This window comes from Pimephales promelas, chromosome 4 (genome assembly GCF_988280905.1).
Source record: "Pimephales promelas chromosome 4, fPimPro1.hap1.1, whole genome shotgun sequence".
Lineage (NCBI taxonomy): Eukaryota > Metazoa > Chordata > Actinopteri > Cypriniformes > Leuciscidae > Pimephales > Pimephales promelas.
This window is the reverse complement of record NC_142772.1, coordinates 8,049,817-8,065,253: the sequence shown is the minus strand read 5'-3', so window position 1 is coordinate 8,065,253 and position 15,437 is coordinate 8,049,817. Positions and strand designations below refer to the sequence as shown.

The 15,437-nt window shown below is 36.4% G+C and overlaps 1 protein-coding gene across 3 annotated transcripts in view; it reads right to left on the bottom strand.

Annotated features, from left to right (window-relative positions):
- Nucleotides 1-2,115: 2,115 nt before the first annotated feature.
- Nucleotides 2,116-15,437, bottom strand: part of mcama (melanoma cell adhesion molecule a) — a 78,746-nt gene continuing 65,424 nt past the window's right edge. For 2 of the 3 annotated variants that reach the window (XM_039661713.2, XM_089129898.1), the window contains exons 11-16: nt 13,444-13,574; nt 13,217-13,358; nt 11,546-11,584; nt 10,425-10,554; nt 7,707-7,836; nt 2,116-7,615 (exon numbers count right to left, since the gene is read on the bottom strand). In XM_039661713.2, the coding sequence (XP_039517647.2) occupies nt 7,595-7,615; nt 7,707-7,836; nt 10,425-10,554; nt 11,546-11,584; nt 13,217-13,358; nt 13,444-13,574 (593 nt within the window). In that variant the 3' untranslated portion in view covers nt 2,116-7,594. The remainder of the gene's footprint in view (nt 7,616-7,706; nt 7,837-10,424; nt 10,555-11,545; nt 11,585-13,216; nt 13,359-13,443; nt 13,575-15,437) is intronic. The other variant, XM_039661714.2, reaches the window with a different exon arrangement.

Here is a 15,437-nt window from a genome sequence, read left to right as displayed (position 1 = left end):
ATACAGAGGAGGCATAGCGTAGGCTACTTTAAATGTATTGAAATTAATAAGGCATCTTTGAGTAAACATCGAGTATCATTTGAGTATCTGTTTGCTGGGCCGAGTGTCTTGGTTTTTTGTAATCAAAATATGGTCACCCAACTTCAGCGTTCAGAGAGACATACATGCATGCTATAATGATAATACAAATATTAAACTCACAATTGTAAACATATGGATAAAGATTGTTCTCTTCTGCTCTCATGCACAGAACACTTTTATTTAAGCAATTGTGATCAAAAACCCTTGTTATTAGCGACACCAGTGGCCGGTTATGTGAACTGCAGCCTGCAACTTATTCAATTGCTCGTGCTCGTAGGCCTCTCACTCAAGAACAAAGAGGTTGAACGTGATTCAAGGTCCGATATTCTCACATCCAAGTTCTTTTTTCGTTCTTCGCATAGTTAGAAGTTAAAAGAATTTGTAAATACCTTTGACCTACTGTTTACGAACTTCATCCTAACGCCATCCACGCTGGCAGACGTCTGCACCCCTCGCGCGCTTTCCTCTCAATAACAAAATAATCACACATACAACAGAAATGACGATTCACCGGCAATTCGACAGAGGGGGTAATTAAAATTACACTGCAGATAATTTGATAGTAAAGTAGGCTTATTGGCATATTTGAGATTATACATCTGGGTATGTGAGACAGATTGACATTACATAATTTACAATAAAGAATGGGTCTTGTTGCCCATTATCTGTAAAGGTCTTGCCTGAAGAATTGATGTGTCATTGAACTGGTGGAGAGGGTCTCGGGAGCGCGCGTAAACACGTCATTTTGATTTTCCCGAGTTCTTCACATAAAATTCAGTCAACATGCAGGCTCTCTTGGACAAAAAGTCTCATTTTTTAAGTTTCGTTACAAGCAGTTCACACATTGGGAACAGAAAACAATTAATTGCCCACATTAAAGTTTTATATAGCCCCGTTAAACTCTTTTTAATTTTTTAAAGATGTATCTTTGACTTCTGACTTGTTGGTTGGTTGGTCGGTCATCAATTTTATTTTGTTGTTGGTTTTTCTATTGTCAGTTTCACTTTCCTTCATTTAAGTCTTTCGAAACGACCTTTTATTTATCTTTTTTTTTAATTAATGCGCAAAACAATATACAGTATGCCTACAGACAAGAAGTAGGCTAGCCTACAAATAACAATAAGAAACAAAGTTAAACAGAAGAGGAAAATGAAGTATGAAGTAAATAATAGTATATAGAAATGCAATATAGTTGAAAATATAAACAAGTTTTGAGAATTAAAACAGGAAGAGTTTAAAAAAAGATTTAAAAACTCTAATGCCTGCAGACAATTAGATGAATGGGAACTGCCCTTTAACTAAAACCACAGTTTGATGGTTTTGTTCAGGAGCCCAAACAAGCAAAAACACTGTATTTTATGAATTCTGTAGTGTTTTGTGGTATTGAACCCCTTTAAATAGTAAATGCGTGTTTCAATTAAAACAAATGTATGTAAGTAAACAGGGACAGCATAACAGAATTGACCCAAATTCAAAAAGGTCTCACTAGTTTGACAAATGAATCCTTATTCAGGACAGCTTGAGCCCTGTGTGATTTAAGTAAACTGTAGAGGGCAGCCTTCCTCTATATTTCTTTCACACTTTCCCAATTGAAAACTGTAGAAGTCTGGAAGATAAATTAGGTTGAATTACATTTTTGTTTTGGTGATGTCTTTCTGATTACTGTTATGAGCAGTTCTATTATATATATATGTTTTATCATTTTATTATAACAATTATGTCTGGAGGTTTTCTGTCTTATTCAGCACTACAGAATTAAACTCGAAATAAACAGTAATTTAGAAGAATATATTCAGTGAGGCTGAATGACATATGCAAACGTGCCTTTAGTAATCTCAATAACAGGTATCATGGAAACTGTGATTTAAATAAAACCTGCCTGATATTTTTGAATACTTCACTTTAGCAGACAGAGACTCTACTTCGGTTGTATTCAGATCAGCTAGAGGAAACACAAATGGACACCTAGAGGTAAGACCTGCATCTAAAATGATGTATCAAAATTAAAGGTTTCCAAGAAGCTGCAGACAAACATTGAATGTAACATATCTTTATTTTTATTTTTTTTGGGCCAAAATGTATTTTAAAAAACGCAAGCATCAAACCACAAGTACTAATTTACATCCATAAGTGAAATCAAAACATAAAACATTGCGGAACTGTTTGAGAACAATCTACAACGAGAATGATAGTTTGCGCTATTACAACATAATTTGCTCACAAGGACAGGCAGAAAAAAGGTGCCAGTGTTTATGCAGTGGTTCGACAGTGTTCTGACAGTCTCAAATGACTCGCACTTATATTTAAAGTGTGTAAATATTATTAAAATGCAACATTTGCACAAATATATAAAAAAGATGCCTGTTTTTCTGTTAAATCAATAAATGCAAAGCTTTTTTAAATGAGCAAAATAACAAAAATGGACAACATCAGCCTACTTTCAAGATGATTTGATGGTTTTTAACTATAACATTGGGGCTAAAAGATTGCATGAGCACAGCTATAATCAAATATGAATTGTCCAAGTGTGGTTTAGAATGGCAACAACAGTCCTGAAGATATTAGATTCAGCTTCCTCAAACACTGATGTAGATCACATGTGTGTCATGTCCTTTTTGAACAAATGTAAAAGCCAAAGCCATCATGTCCAGCCAAATTCAACATTATGAAACAAGAAAAACTCTGTACATTAGAACAAATCACATTGACGACTGAATGATAGTAACAAAAGTCTAAAACAAGATCCAAAAGTTTTCAGGCTAAACCATACGGCGTCTTTTATATAAAACGTATAATTATTCATGGCATTTACGAAAACAACAAAAACGTTCCCCTCACCAAATACAGAGACATGCGCAAAACGGACAAGACACCACAAAGGTTTCAGTGTAACTAACATTGATGTGAAATGAAGACACATTTCCGCAGGCACTGCAGTTGAGGCAAAAACAGAGGGAGCTGTAATTCCCCTCAGCAGTCAAAACACAAAGAGCTACAATTTCCTTCCCTACGACTATTTACAAACAGTAAATGAGGTCTGCAGTAGTTTGAGTTGGACCGTACACACACTATTAAGTGTCAGCTCTGTTTGATTGGCTGAATCCTGGTCATTTATCCATTTCCTCGGTTTACTGCCAAGTTGAGTGGGTTTCTTGATATTGTGAAGGGCTGTGTACACATCTGTTATTGTCAATGTGATTTACGTGGGTTTTTTAGGTTACAGCCTTTGAAACGGAATTTGCATTTCTTTTTTTGGTCCATTGGGATTCATTGGAACTGTTCTGTACTGTACATATGAAACAAAATCAACTTTCATCATATGAAAATCCCCCAAAAATGTCAAAGTATGCTTTCTGCGGCATCACGCAAGGATTGCAAAACTAAATCTTTTCTGAACGGAGCTTAAAAAAAAAAGCACAAGTGGAACGAATCGGGTCACACAAATAGGATCAATAAAACATATTTATAATATATACATTTTTGTGGTCTAAAAACAAGATGTCCACACTGCAGTCTGTATCGTGCTGATGAACTGAATTAAATCCAATGGGTGGTGGAAGCAAACCAGGTAAAAAAATGATGGATGGTTTTATCAATGTCTGGGTCAAATATGGACCAACCCAACCATTGATTCAAAGCCCCCCTGTAGTCAATCACTGTATCCCTTAAAACTCATATTCACCAACATTTAATGACATATTTAAAGGGATACTCCACTTTTTTGGGAAATAGGCTCATTTTACAACTCCCTCAGGGTTAAACGTTTGAGTTTTACCGTTTTCTAATCCATCCTGACAATTTTCTGATATTTAGAAGGATATCAGTAAACAGACAGTTTCTGGTCTCATTGACTTCCATCGTATATATTTTTGTCCTACTATGGAAGTCAATGCGACCAGAAACTGTCTGGTTACTGTTATTCTTCTAAATATCAGAAAATCTCTGGGGGAGTTGTAAAATGAGCCTATTTCCAAAAAAATGGTGGAGTATCCCTTTAAGACATCCACTCGTTGATGATCACATGTTGACGTGATTGGTTACAAGGTAGTTTGTGACGTCAGAAACTAAGCGATTTCAAACGTTGAAAATGGTTCACTGCAATTTTAAAGAGAAAATACTCAGCAATGGCGTTGACTTATGAATTAAAGCATATGTAACCCCTCCACCCGGGTCCAACTCGACCCGCTCCGAGCGGGCCTCGAAACCGAGTCTCCGGCATGAGAGTCGGGCACTCTAACAAGGAGGCTAAAGACTGCAGCATCTACCATCTGTCGCCATAGCGCCTATTGAGATCAGGGGAGTGAGGTTTACTCGCACAGCAACTACTAGCTGGCCTCCGTTACACTCACCCCCCTAAACCTCACTCTCATCTGGGTCACGGCACCAATGTAACCCCTCCACCTGGGTCCAACTCGACCCGCTCCGAGCGGCCCTCGAACCCAGGTCTCCGGCATGAGAGTCGGGCGCTCTAACAAGGAGGCTAAAGACTGCAGCCTCTAGCGTGAAACCTTGATTTTCACCACAGGGGGACCATAAGTTTGTCCATATTTGACCCAAACATGGGTTGAAACAAGCCAGCATTTTTTTCTAGAGTGTATTTGTTGTAGTGTAGTGTAAGCAATCAGCACTGTGATTGACATCAGAAATTATATCTTGACATCACTAATGAAATCTATGATCGGCTGCATGGTTTGGGGTCAGGCATCCACTACATAATGGATTTAATCCAGTACTTCACACGCTACAGGCTCCAGCGATGGCAGTGTCTTTAAAAAAAGACATTGTGTCTCATTCGTTAAACAAGCAGAATGAATTTAGTCGTAAAAGCATTTTTACATTCAAATCAATGTCACAATTTGCACGGTTTTGTCGCATCGCCAAAGCTTGAAGCTGTCTACATTGGATGCGGCAAATCCACATGTCCTGTTGTTGAAACTATCGCAAGGAGTATGTCAGCACTAGAACGGGCCAACCGTTTACTGACGGCGACTCTAAATCCTCGTTCACACTGTCAGTCCAAATCTGTTTTCGCATTTCTGGAAATCCGTTTGAGTCCGACCGCTCAGGGGTGCGTTTCCCGTACAATGACGTAACTCGCTGCTTAACTACAATAGTACGATGCATCGTTGGGGAAATCAGCTAGCTAGTTTCCCAAAACTGTATTGTCAACCTTGACCTTGACCTAATGAATCTGTTTGAGATCGAATTAATGCTAGAGGACTATTTCTCATTTTTCTCAGTTATTTTTCTTTAATATCCAGATTCAATCATAGGCTTGTTCTTACGTAATAGAGCGCGTACGCACATGCGCACTCTCCAAAAACGACGCTGTAAATCTCTTGGCGAACTAAAAGACGTAAATGACAAATCTGTATTCTAAATAAAAGATACAGACTGTGAAATGTCAGCTTGCTTATTTGGCTCAAGATAAGGATTTATTGAGACCACGTCATGCAAACAAGAAAATATGTTTCTAACCACAGATCGTGAGCTGTCGTCAAACACAGACTCGTTGAACTAGGCTGATAACGACGGAACTTACAATCATACGTAGTTGGCTAACGATGTTTTTGGAAAACGCACCCCTGATCAGCTTTCGCGTGGTTTATGTGAATTTCTCAAACCACGTAAAATGGAAGCGTCAGACGTTGTTATAGGAAAGTCGCTGCTGAAACATGGTTGTGTTGCTTTAAAGTCCTGGAGGAGCAGAAAATAAATATATAACGGAGACATGTTTTGAAACTGGCGGAGGCTACAGTACGGAATAAAGGCCATTGCACATTGTGTCCGAAATTCGCATTCCGAAATTTTTGCACGTAAAAAAAAAATTCTACCTCACGTTATGTCAATCACGCTTGCACACCGCCTCCGAAACTTTTGTCCGTCATAAAAAAAATTCTAATCGTGTTCAATTTTCCGCGTTTTTTGCACCCACAGTTAGCATTTTGAGAGTTCTTTTGACAATTAAGAGCCACCTTACAAGCGAACGACAAAATCCAGAATGGCGTCTGACAAAGTTGATACACTTCGTCTCGCAGCACAAAATACTGTATGAAAAACAAAATGGGGACTACAAAGTCCTTTCAGTTTCGGTTTTCAATTCGATGAAGTGTTTATATGTTCTCTCTATCGGATTAGAAAAGGAATAAACCCCCCTTTCAATCAGATTGAAATTTTGGATCGATTAAGGTGTGATTGAGCAGCCAATTCGATAACGAATTATTTGGGTACAATAGATAACCTGTAGCCTATACAGCTGTTCAGTCTGCCCAGTGTTTCTGCCGGCCATACTTAGACATACTGCCAGTCTCTGTTCAGGATCGATTGGTTTATTGTAATTGGTGGTCTTCTTTTTAATATGTGACTCTAGAATCGCTAGCATCAAACTGTTCCACTGACATTCTGAAGTGAAATTTGATTCGCTCGGGATAATTTCGCAACTCTTTGATAAGGAGGTGGAACTCTCCTTCCTCTCTGCGCAATTTCAGGATTGGATGGACCCAATATTTTCTCTTTCTTTTTCTCTTTTTAATTAGAGAGAGGGCAACAAAATCATCCTCACTGCTTGACGAATCAATTTTGTATTTTTTTTTTGTGTGTTTTTTTTTCACAAAGGTTTAATGAATACGCATCGGGCTCAGTGTGCAAGGTTTCTGTGCATGACGAATTTTTTAGGCTGACGAACACAAAAAAAAGTTCAATGGCCTTAAAGCCACGCATGCCAGCCACCTACGGTTCTGCCGCTGGCTTATAAGTAGTCCAGCGCGGCGGCAACACATTTACATTTTGTAAATAAGACAACAACTGTATTGGAAACCAGTTGCAGTTGTTATTGTACTGTAGTTTTTATGCCTACCAACGCAACCTCATTGCTATAAAAACAATGCAGATATTTCGTAAAACAAAAGAGCAGCATGGGACACACAATTCGGATCAGGGATGCGTTTCCCAAAGCAAACTGGTCGCAAGTTCCGTCGTTACCAATAGAGTTCATGGAAATTACGATCATAGTTGGCCAATGATGCTTTTGGGAAACACAACCCTGAGCAGTTGCGATACAAAATGTGGACAATCAGTAATTTTAAATCAGATTCCTTCCAATCGGATTCACAAATAATCAGATATGAACTGACAGTGTTAACGTACTGTAGCCCAAGCGTTGCATCCTGTGTAGACAGCATCACTGTGGACAGTTTTTTTCAACCAGTTTGCTCTGTAATTCATTTTGCTTGTTTTTTCATAGAAAAGGTCCACTGTCTTGAATTGGTCGATGGTTGAAGAAAAACATCGGAGAACAGTAGAAAATAGAGAACAATCTTCCTTTATGGATCAGCTCGCTTACGTCCCATTTATCCAAGCATGAATGCTGCTGCTCACACACGAGATACAAAAGTACAGTCCACTTTATCCAGAAAAGATGGCTGCTCCACAAGACGGCCTCCAGCTCTTAAGACTTGATGTTGGGTCAGCAGGGAGTAACAGATGCCATCTTTAGTCGACGACAATCCTCTGTTTATGAGCTCAGGATGTTGTTCTTTATTTCAGGAAAAAGCACCATATAATAAAGTAAATTATCAGCAAAGGTTTTTTTAAAGTGAACTACTCCTTTAAGTATAGATAGTTACCTGGTCATTGAGAGGTTTCTTTTCCCCATTGACGCCCTTCAGTAGGACCGACTCCTCCGTCTTTTTTGCCTTCATCTCTACGACGATGTCATCTTTACTAGTCTTCTCCTTGGTGCTGTAGGCATTAATGCTGTAAAGATTACACACCAATAACACACCAATACACAAGACTGCTTTCTGAAGGATCATGTGGCACTGAGGACTGAAGTAATGACAGTGTTGGTGGTGAATATAAGAGGCTTTTTTCATAAATTAAAAACTTGCCGACAACAAACTTTAAAAGATAATTTATACTAATACATATTGAATAGTTCAAGGTGGATAAATTAACATTAAAGGGTAACTAAACCCCTGGTCAGAGCCTGACTCCACCCACTAGCAATATTTGAAAAATGCTGAAAAAATGGGCAGACCCCAGCGGGGCTAGGGGGCGTGCACCTGAGACCCGCCGTGAGTGACAGCTGCTGTCAGACTCTAAAATAGAGCGAGACTGGAGTGACTCAAGTAGCTGCCTTTGCAACAGAGCGGCCATTTGAAGTCGAGGACTTTTCTCCCTCACCTTCACCTTCACCTGAAGTGGATGAGGGTGAATTGTATGTAGACACAGGGCCAAATCCATTCGAGCTGCTGGCTCAAACTGCGGTCTTAACTCCCGCATCGCGACCGGCATCTGATGAGTTATGTCGTCGAGTTGATCTCAATAGCGCACGCTGGCATATATTCATATTGATATTATGCCGCTATATGAAAAAATATGAAAAAATCCAGCAAAATGCACCGGCTCGTTTGTCGACCCCAGAGGATTAACTAACTAGATGCTATTATATGCTATCCTGATCGTTTTCAATACTCATAAATCCAACTCCTGACTCGCTACAGTAGTTTTGACGGAACCAGATGCTTTTATACCAGGGGCTGCCAGCTCGCACCAAGGGTGTGACAAGAGTGCGTCTGAGAGTTCGCTACGTCAGCAAGTACCCCTACTGCAGGAGCTTTCCGTTTAACCTGAAGAGGGCAGCACTCAGACGTTTTTACACCATATATTTGAAAATCAAAACACTTTATACTCAATTGTCAAAAAATGTACTCGAATCAATGAACAGCATTTATTAAGCTCCATTCTTACAGATCATTAACTAAAAAAAGTTGTTTTGGTGTTTAGTTACCCTTTAATGTAGTCTGAACGAACATGAATTACCAATGAACACATATAATTATAAATTATCATTAACCTAGATTAATAAATGCTGTAAAAACATTTCGTTCATGACACCTAATATAAACTAAACCTAATTAAACCATATTATTCAAGGTTTTCAGACTGGTACTTGTGTCATATATCATAAAGTTCACATGGTGGTACTGCAGGATACTCTAAAAAATACCATGGCATCTTTAGATGGAAAAAACTTGAGAATACCATATCAACTTGTATATTAATGCAGGGTTTTTTAGACCCCCTATGTATACCATCCTCATGCAGGACCACTATTGCTAAAATGGAGCTGTATATTTTCATGTGTAAAGACCCAATTTTTAGAGTAAAATTATGTTAAATTATAAATATGAGTAAAATGAGTAAAATATAATTATGGAAAATATATTACATTATTATGTTTTTGTTTCTACATACTATACAACCATACTGTTAGACGTATTAATTATTTATTTATTTGGTTTAATGTTCTTTTTTATCATTTATTTATTTTAATATTGTTTTTATATAATATAAATAATATATATATGTATATATATATATACAGTGATGTGAATAAGTTTGGACACCCATGCTAAAGTTGCCTAAAAAGAGGAATAAAAAATAATCTTTTTGGATATTGATCGTAATGCCTTAATTAGAAAAATTAGGAAAACTCCAACCTTTCAGGACACAAATTTTCTTTGTGAATGAATAATGTATCATAAATAAATAAATGTTTTTTTCCTTAAAATACAGGGTGCATAAGTCAGGGCACCCCTATGTTAAATTCCCATAGAGTCAGGCAGATTTTTATTTTTAAAAGCCAGTTATTTCATGGATTTATTTCCCTTGGCCTTTGGAATTAAAATATCCCCACATCATCACACACCTTCCACCACACCTAGAGATTGGCATGGGGTACTTTCCATAAGATCATCTTTCAATGCAAATCAAACCAGCTATTAGGCTAACTGAAGTAAAACCATGCCAATCTCAAGGCATGGTGAATGGTGTGTGATGATGTGGGGATATTTTAATTCCAAAGGCCAAGGGAACTTTATCAGGATGCATATTATCCTGGATCCATGAAATAACTGGCTTTTAAAAATAAAAATCTGCCTGACTCTATGGGAATTTAACATAGGGGTGCCCTGACTTATGCACCCTGTATTTTAAGGAAAAAACATTTACTTATTTATGATACATTATTCATTCACAAAGAAAATTTGTGTCCTTAAAGGTTGGAGTTTTCCTCATTTTTCTAATTAAGGCATTAAGATCAATATCCAAAAGGATGATTTTTTTATTCCTCTTTTTAGGCAACTTCAGCATGGGTGTCCAAACTTATTCACATCACTGTATGTATATATATATATATATATATATATATACATATATATATATACATATATTTTACATTTTTTCTCTAAACCTATCCACAGACCCTCTCACACTCCAATGCAGCCAGTTTGAAAACCCCTGTACTAATGTATATGGAGGGGAAAAAAATGAGTACATACATTTCTTGCTTGCCTGAGCGTCCACAGGGCAACTTGCCCTTTTTATACAGGAAGTAGAAGACGCTGCCCAGGATGGCCAGCAACAGGATGCTCACAATAATCACCACAATAATCACTCCACTATTATCGACTGCAAAGAGAACAAGAGACGTCAACATTAGCATGACTGGCTGACTGACATATAATAACCAATGAAGTATTACCCTTTCAACAAGACTAATTAAGACTAGATTAATTCATGCTGAAATGCAATAAATGTGCTTTCGGGCAAAATACAAAAGTGAAATCCCATACCAGATCACGAAAAGAACACTGAAGGGCACGTTACACTGCACTTTTAACAATGGCTGGAACATTTGGATTCAAAACGTGTGCCACATGACAAGAACGAATGTCCTTGTAAATGAGTTTGGTATATGAAACATATAATTAGAGTGTTTTAGTAAAATGGAATAAGAGACTCATATTCCTTTGAGTCAAATAAAGAAAATTACGGAGCGCCATTTAGAGAAAGCGTCATCAAATGCTATAAATAAACACTGAGAGATGGCAAACAATTGTCTGGGAATGGATTTTATGAGTTAAATCTACTCAATAAAACAGCAAGCTGCCACCACAATGTTCACCATAATTTTTAACAGTCTCAGTTGCAGCCCAGCACTTCAAAACATGTTTTAATGTATTTGCATAGAACTAATTATACATTCATCTTGGAAAACATTCAGCGCTAGATCTGCCCCTGCTATCTGAAGTAATGTCTGCTTCAATTTTTGCTAGCTTTTTTTTTTTTTTGCACTATGACTTTTCTTCACACAGAATTTTAAATATGCCTAGAGGCCGTCACGAAGAGCCAAGCTAACCGAGCTTCTGTGGAGGCTTCACCATAGAAAATCTATGAATTATTCAAGTACATAAGATGGTCTTTCATTGTTTGGTTGGGATGTATTTTGCAGGGATTAAATGGACTGGGTGTTGATTTAAAACTTATGATCTGTTATGAATAGAAATTGAAAAAAAAATAAATAAATAAATAAAATAAAATAAAAAATATAATAAAAAAAATAATAAAAAAAAGAAAAAAAAAAGAAAAAAAAAGAAATTGAAAAAAAAAAAAATGTTACCTGAAGTTTTTCTAGCCGTTGGAGTCTGGGAGAATGGAACTGGGCGAAAACAAGAAACAACATTAACATTTTTGATTCCAAACAGAAGATATGCACCAAACAAGATATGCACCAAATCAGCATTAGACAGATTTCTGAAGGATCCTGTGACACTGTAGACTGGATTTATTGCGATTAATCATATCCAAAATAAAAGTTTGTGTTTACATAATATATGTGTGTGTGTGCTGTGTATAATTATTTTGTATATATAAATACATATGCATGCATGTATATATTTAAGAATTATTTGCACGTAAATACTGTGTATATATATAAATACATAATCAATATAATATATAAATATAAATATTTTATATATGAATAACACATTTTCTTAAATATATACATACATGTGTGTGTATTTACATATACAAAATAATTATACACAGCACACACAAATATATATATTATTATTTATATATTATTATTATTATATTATATATTATTAAATAATATATATATTATTATATATATATTATTTAAACTTTTATTTTGGATGCGATTAATCGCAATTAATCTTTGCACAGCCCTAATATATATATATATATATATATATATATATAGGAAACAGTTATTTTAAATTGTAATAATATTTCACAATAATACTGTTTTTACTGTATTTATCAAATAAATGCAACCTTGAAGAACAGAAGAGTTCTTGCTGAACCCAAACTTTTGAACGGTAACGTATGTACAAAATTTGATCCCTAATAAATGAAAATAATCTAAATAGATACCCAAATATTAAATGAAATTACTTTATTAATATTATACATTAAATTTTAAATAATAAATAATATTTTAATAAAAAATAGCAATAAAATTAATAATGCATGTATAAAATTGTACACAGTAATCGTATGTATAGATATTACATTTATCTATTTTAAAATAAATATTACATTTATAACTATACAATACATTTAGTCAATTTTATTTAAAGCAGCACTATGCAGTTTTTTTTTTTTTTTACCTTAACTGAATAGCTTCGGAGTTATTTGAATGGTTATATTTATTTATTTTTATTTATTTATTATACGATTTTTGGGTTGAACGTTGGGCGTCTCGAATTGCTTTACGGCAAGAAAGATCTGCTAAAAATGAGCATCAAACTGAAATAATCCGGTGCTGTATACATGTAGTGTTCGAGGCGCATACAATGCAGACTGCCGACAGTTCAACAGGGCGCAGCTCTTAAAGGGGCCACACCTTATTTCCACTCGTTACAGCTTCCATCCTACTGAACAGGTACCGATATGTGGGAGGGGATCAGGTCGTGAGTGCAGAGACATCTCTGCGTGAGTGCTATTTACGACAGTACAAGTACTCCACAGCAACTCTAGGGGTCGCAGTTTGACAAAACGGAAATCCTGCATAGTGTGGCTTTAAATACATTGAATGTATAATCAAAAATACTCTATTAAACAAAATTGATCATTTTCATCATCATTAATTATAGTGATTATTAATTATAATTAATTATAGTGTTTCCTGATTATCAGTGTAATCAAAAATACTCTATTTAACAAAATTGATCATTTTCATCATCATTAATTATAGTGATTATTAATTATAATTAATTATAGTGTTTCCTGATTATCAGTGTAAGCAAGGAAAATATTGACTTACTGCTTCTGATGTTGTAGGTCTTGGTCTCTATTCCAAAGTCATTTGTTGAATTGCAGATAGCGATAATGTCTGTGGTAACTTTCAGCATCACAACACTGTGGACTTGCTCCTCCGTCTCTCTTTTAACAACCTCACGCCAGCTCTGAGAGTACAACACATACAAGACAAAAGCGTCTATACAAGCTCTGTGTAACACGAGCAGAGGACTGAGAGGAAATCTGTGTTACCTGGCTGCCAGTGATGCTCCAGGTGATGGTGGGTCGAGGGTAACCTCTCACCTCACAGCTCAGATTTAACCACCCCCCGACCTTTTCTGTCAGCTCAATCTCCCTCTCGGCATCCTTCATCTGAGGCGCACCTAGAGGAACACATCCAGTAACAACTTTAGAAATATACTATAGCTCTTTTCAGTAATTTATTATGCCCTTTATTATGTTCAAAAACATTATTTTTCCCATATTTTACATTGTAAAATGCAGCCCTTATAAGTTCCTGTCTCTAAGAAGCCCCTCCTACCGAAAAGTGCAATGTGCTCTGATTGGTTAGCTAAACCAGTGTGTTCATTTCCAACTAACTTGCATGCCATGGTTTGATCTGCCACAATGATGTGGTAAAATAAATCATCAGACAGTAACAAAAGGCAAGTCCAGCCTGAATATTTTACATGAATACATCAAAAAACTATTAATTTGTATCAAAGTGCAAAACCACTGAAAATTCTGAACATGTTCTTCTTTGTTTGTTTCTTTCTATGACTCTTTCCATCTACATGCCACGTTTGAGTCGTCACTATCGTAAACCTGGTAAGAAACATCATGTGACAGAAATATAAGGCAAGTCACATCTGAATGTTTTTGTCTATTAATCAAAAACCTGCATTAACTTATGTTGAAGTGCAGCATGAATCTTTCTAATGTTGTTCATTTCTTTCTTCGCATGACTCTTTCCACCAACGTGGCACGGTTTGAGTCGTCACAATGGCAAATGTGGTAAGAAAGTTCCTGTGAAAACATACAAAACTAAACTTGTGTATAGACGTTCTCTTCCACTATCTAACAGTAGGTGGCGCTTAGAAAAGCAGAAATAGAACCGTTTCCCTGGTAACGGCTGTGCACAAAGCAGCGTTGCGCTACAAAACAACTTTAGGCATTGCATGGAGGCAAATTAAGATTAAAAGACAATGCAATCAAAACTTTGAACATGTTCTTCTATTTATTTCTTTGTATGACTCTTTCCGTCTACATGCCATGGTTTGATCTGCCACAATGATGTGGTAAAATAAATCATCAGACAGAAACAAAAGGCAAGTCCAGCCTGAATATTTTATATGAATAAGTACATAATAAAACTGTATTAATGTTTTTAAAAAGTGAAAAATCACTAAAATTCAGAACATTTTTTCTTTCTTTGCATGACTCTTTCCATTTACATGCCACGGTTTGAGTCGTCACAATGATAAACCTGATAAGAGAGATCATGTGACAGAAAAGAAAGGCAAGTACAATCTGAAAGTTTGGTATCTGAATACATCAAAAATGTAGTAATAACATGCAAAATCACTGCATATCTGAACAAGTTCTAATTTGCATGATTCATTCCCAGAGCCGGACAGTAACGGAGTACATTTACTTGAGTACAGTACTTAAGTACAATTTTGAGGGATCTGTGCTTTACTGGAGGTTCATTTTTGGGGAGTACTCATGACTTTACTCAAGTACATTTGAGAGGGAAATATTGTTCTCTTTACTCCACTACATTTCTATCCATAACATGAGTAGGCCTACACACGTTACTACTTCTAAAAAAGAAAAAAAAAGGAAAAAAAGAAAAATCCCTCAAAAAAACCTCAAATTTGTTATTTCCCTATCAAACGTGATTGGATTGTGCAGGCGCCACTGATTGGGACAGCCTATCAGCAATCACCTTCAGCTTTCCTTAAAGCTGCATACTCTGTCCGCCTCCGGTTGTGATTGGTCAACTCCTTCCAGTGTGTTTTGTAAATGTCACGCCCTTACCATAACTGTGAGTTTCACATATTTTTTACAGTCTATGGTTTCAACACACTACTAATGCAACTCAATCAGGCCTCGCCAGTTTTGTTATGCCCTGGGCCGTCAGGGTTGGGTTAAGGCGGGATGAGCCGAGGACTCAAGATGCAGAATTAGTGGGCTTTTTATTTAAAAGTAAAACTAAAGACAAACTACCCTGTAGGGGGGAAATG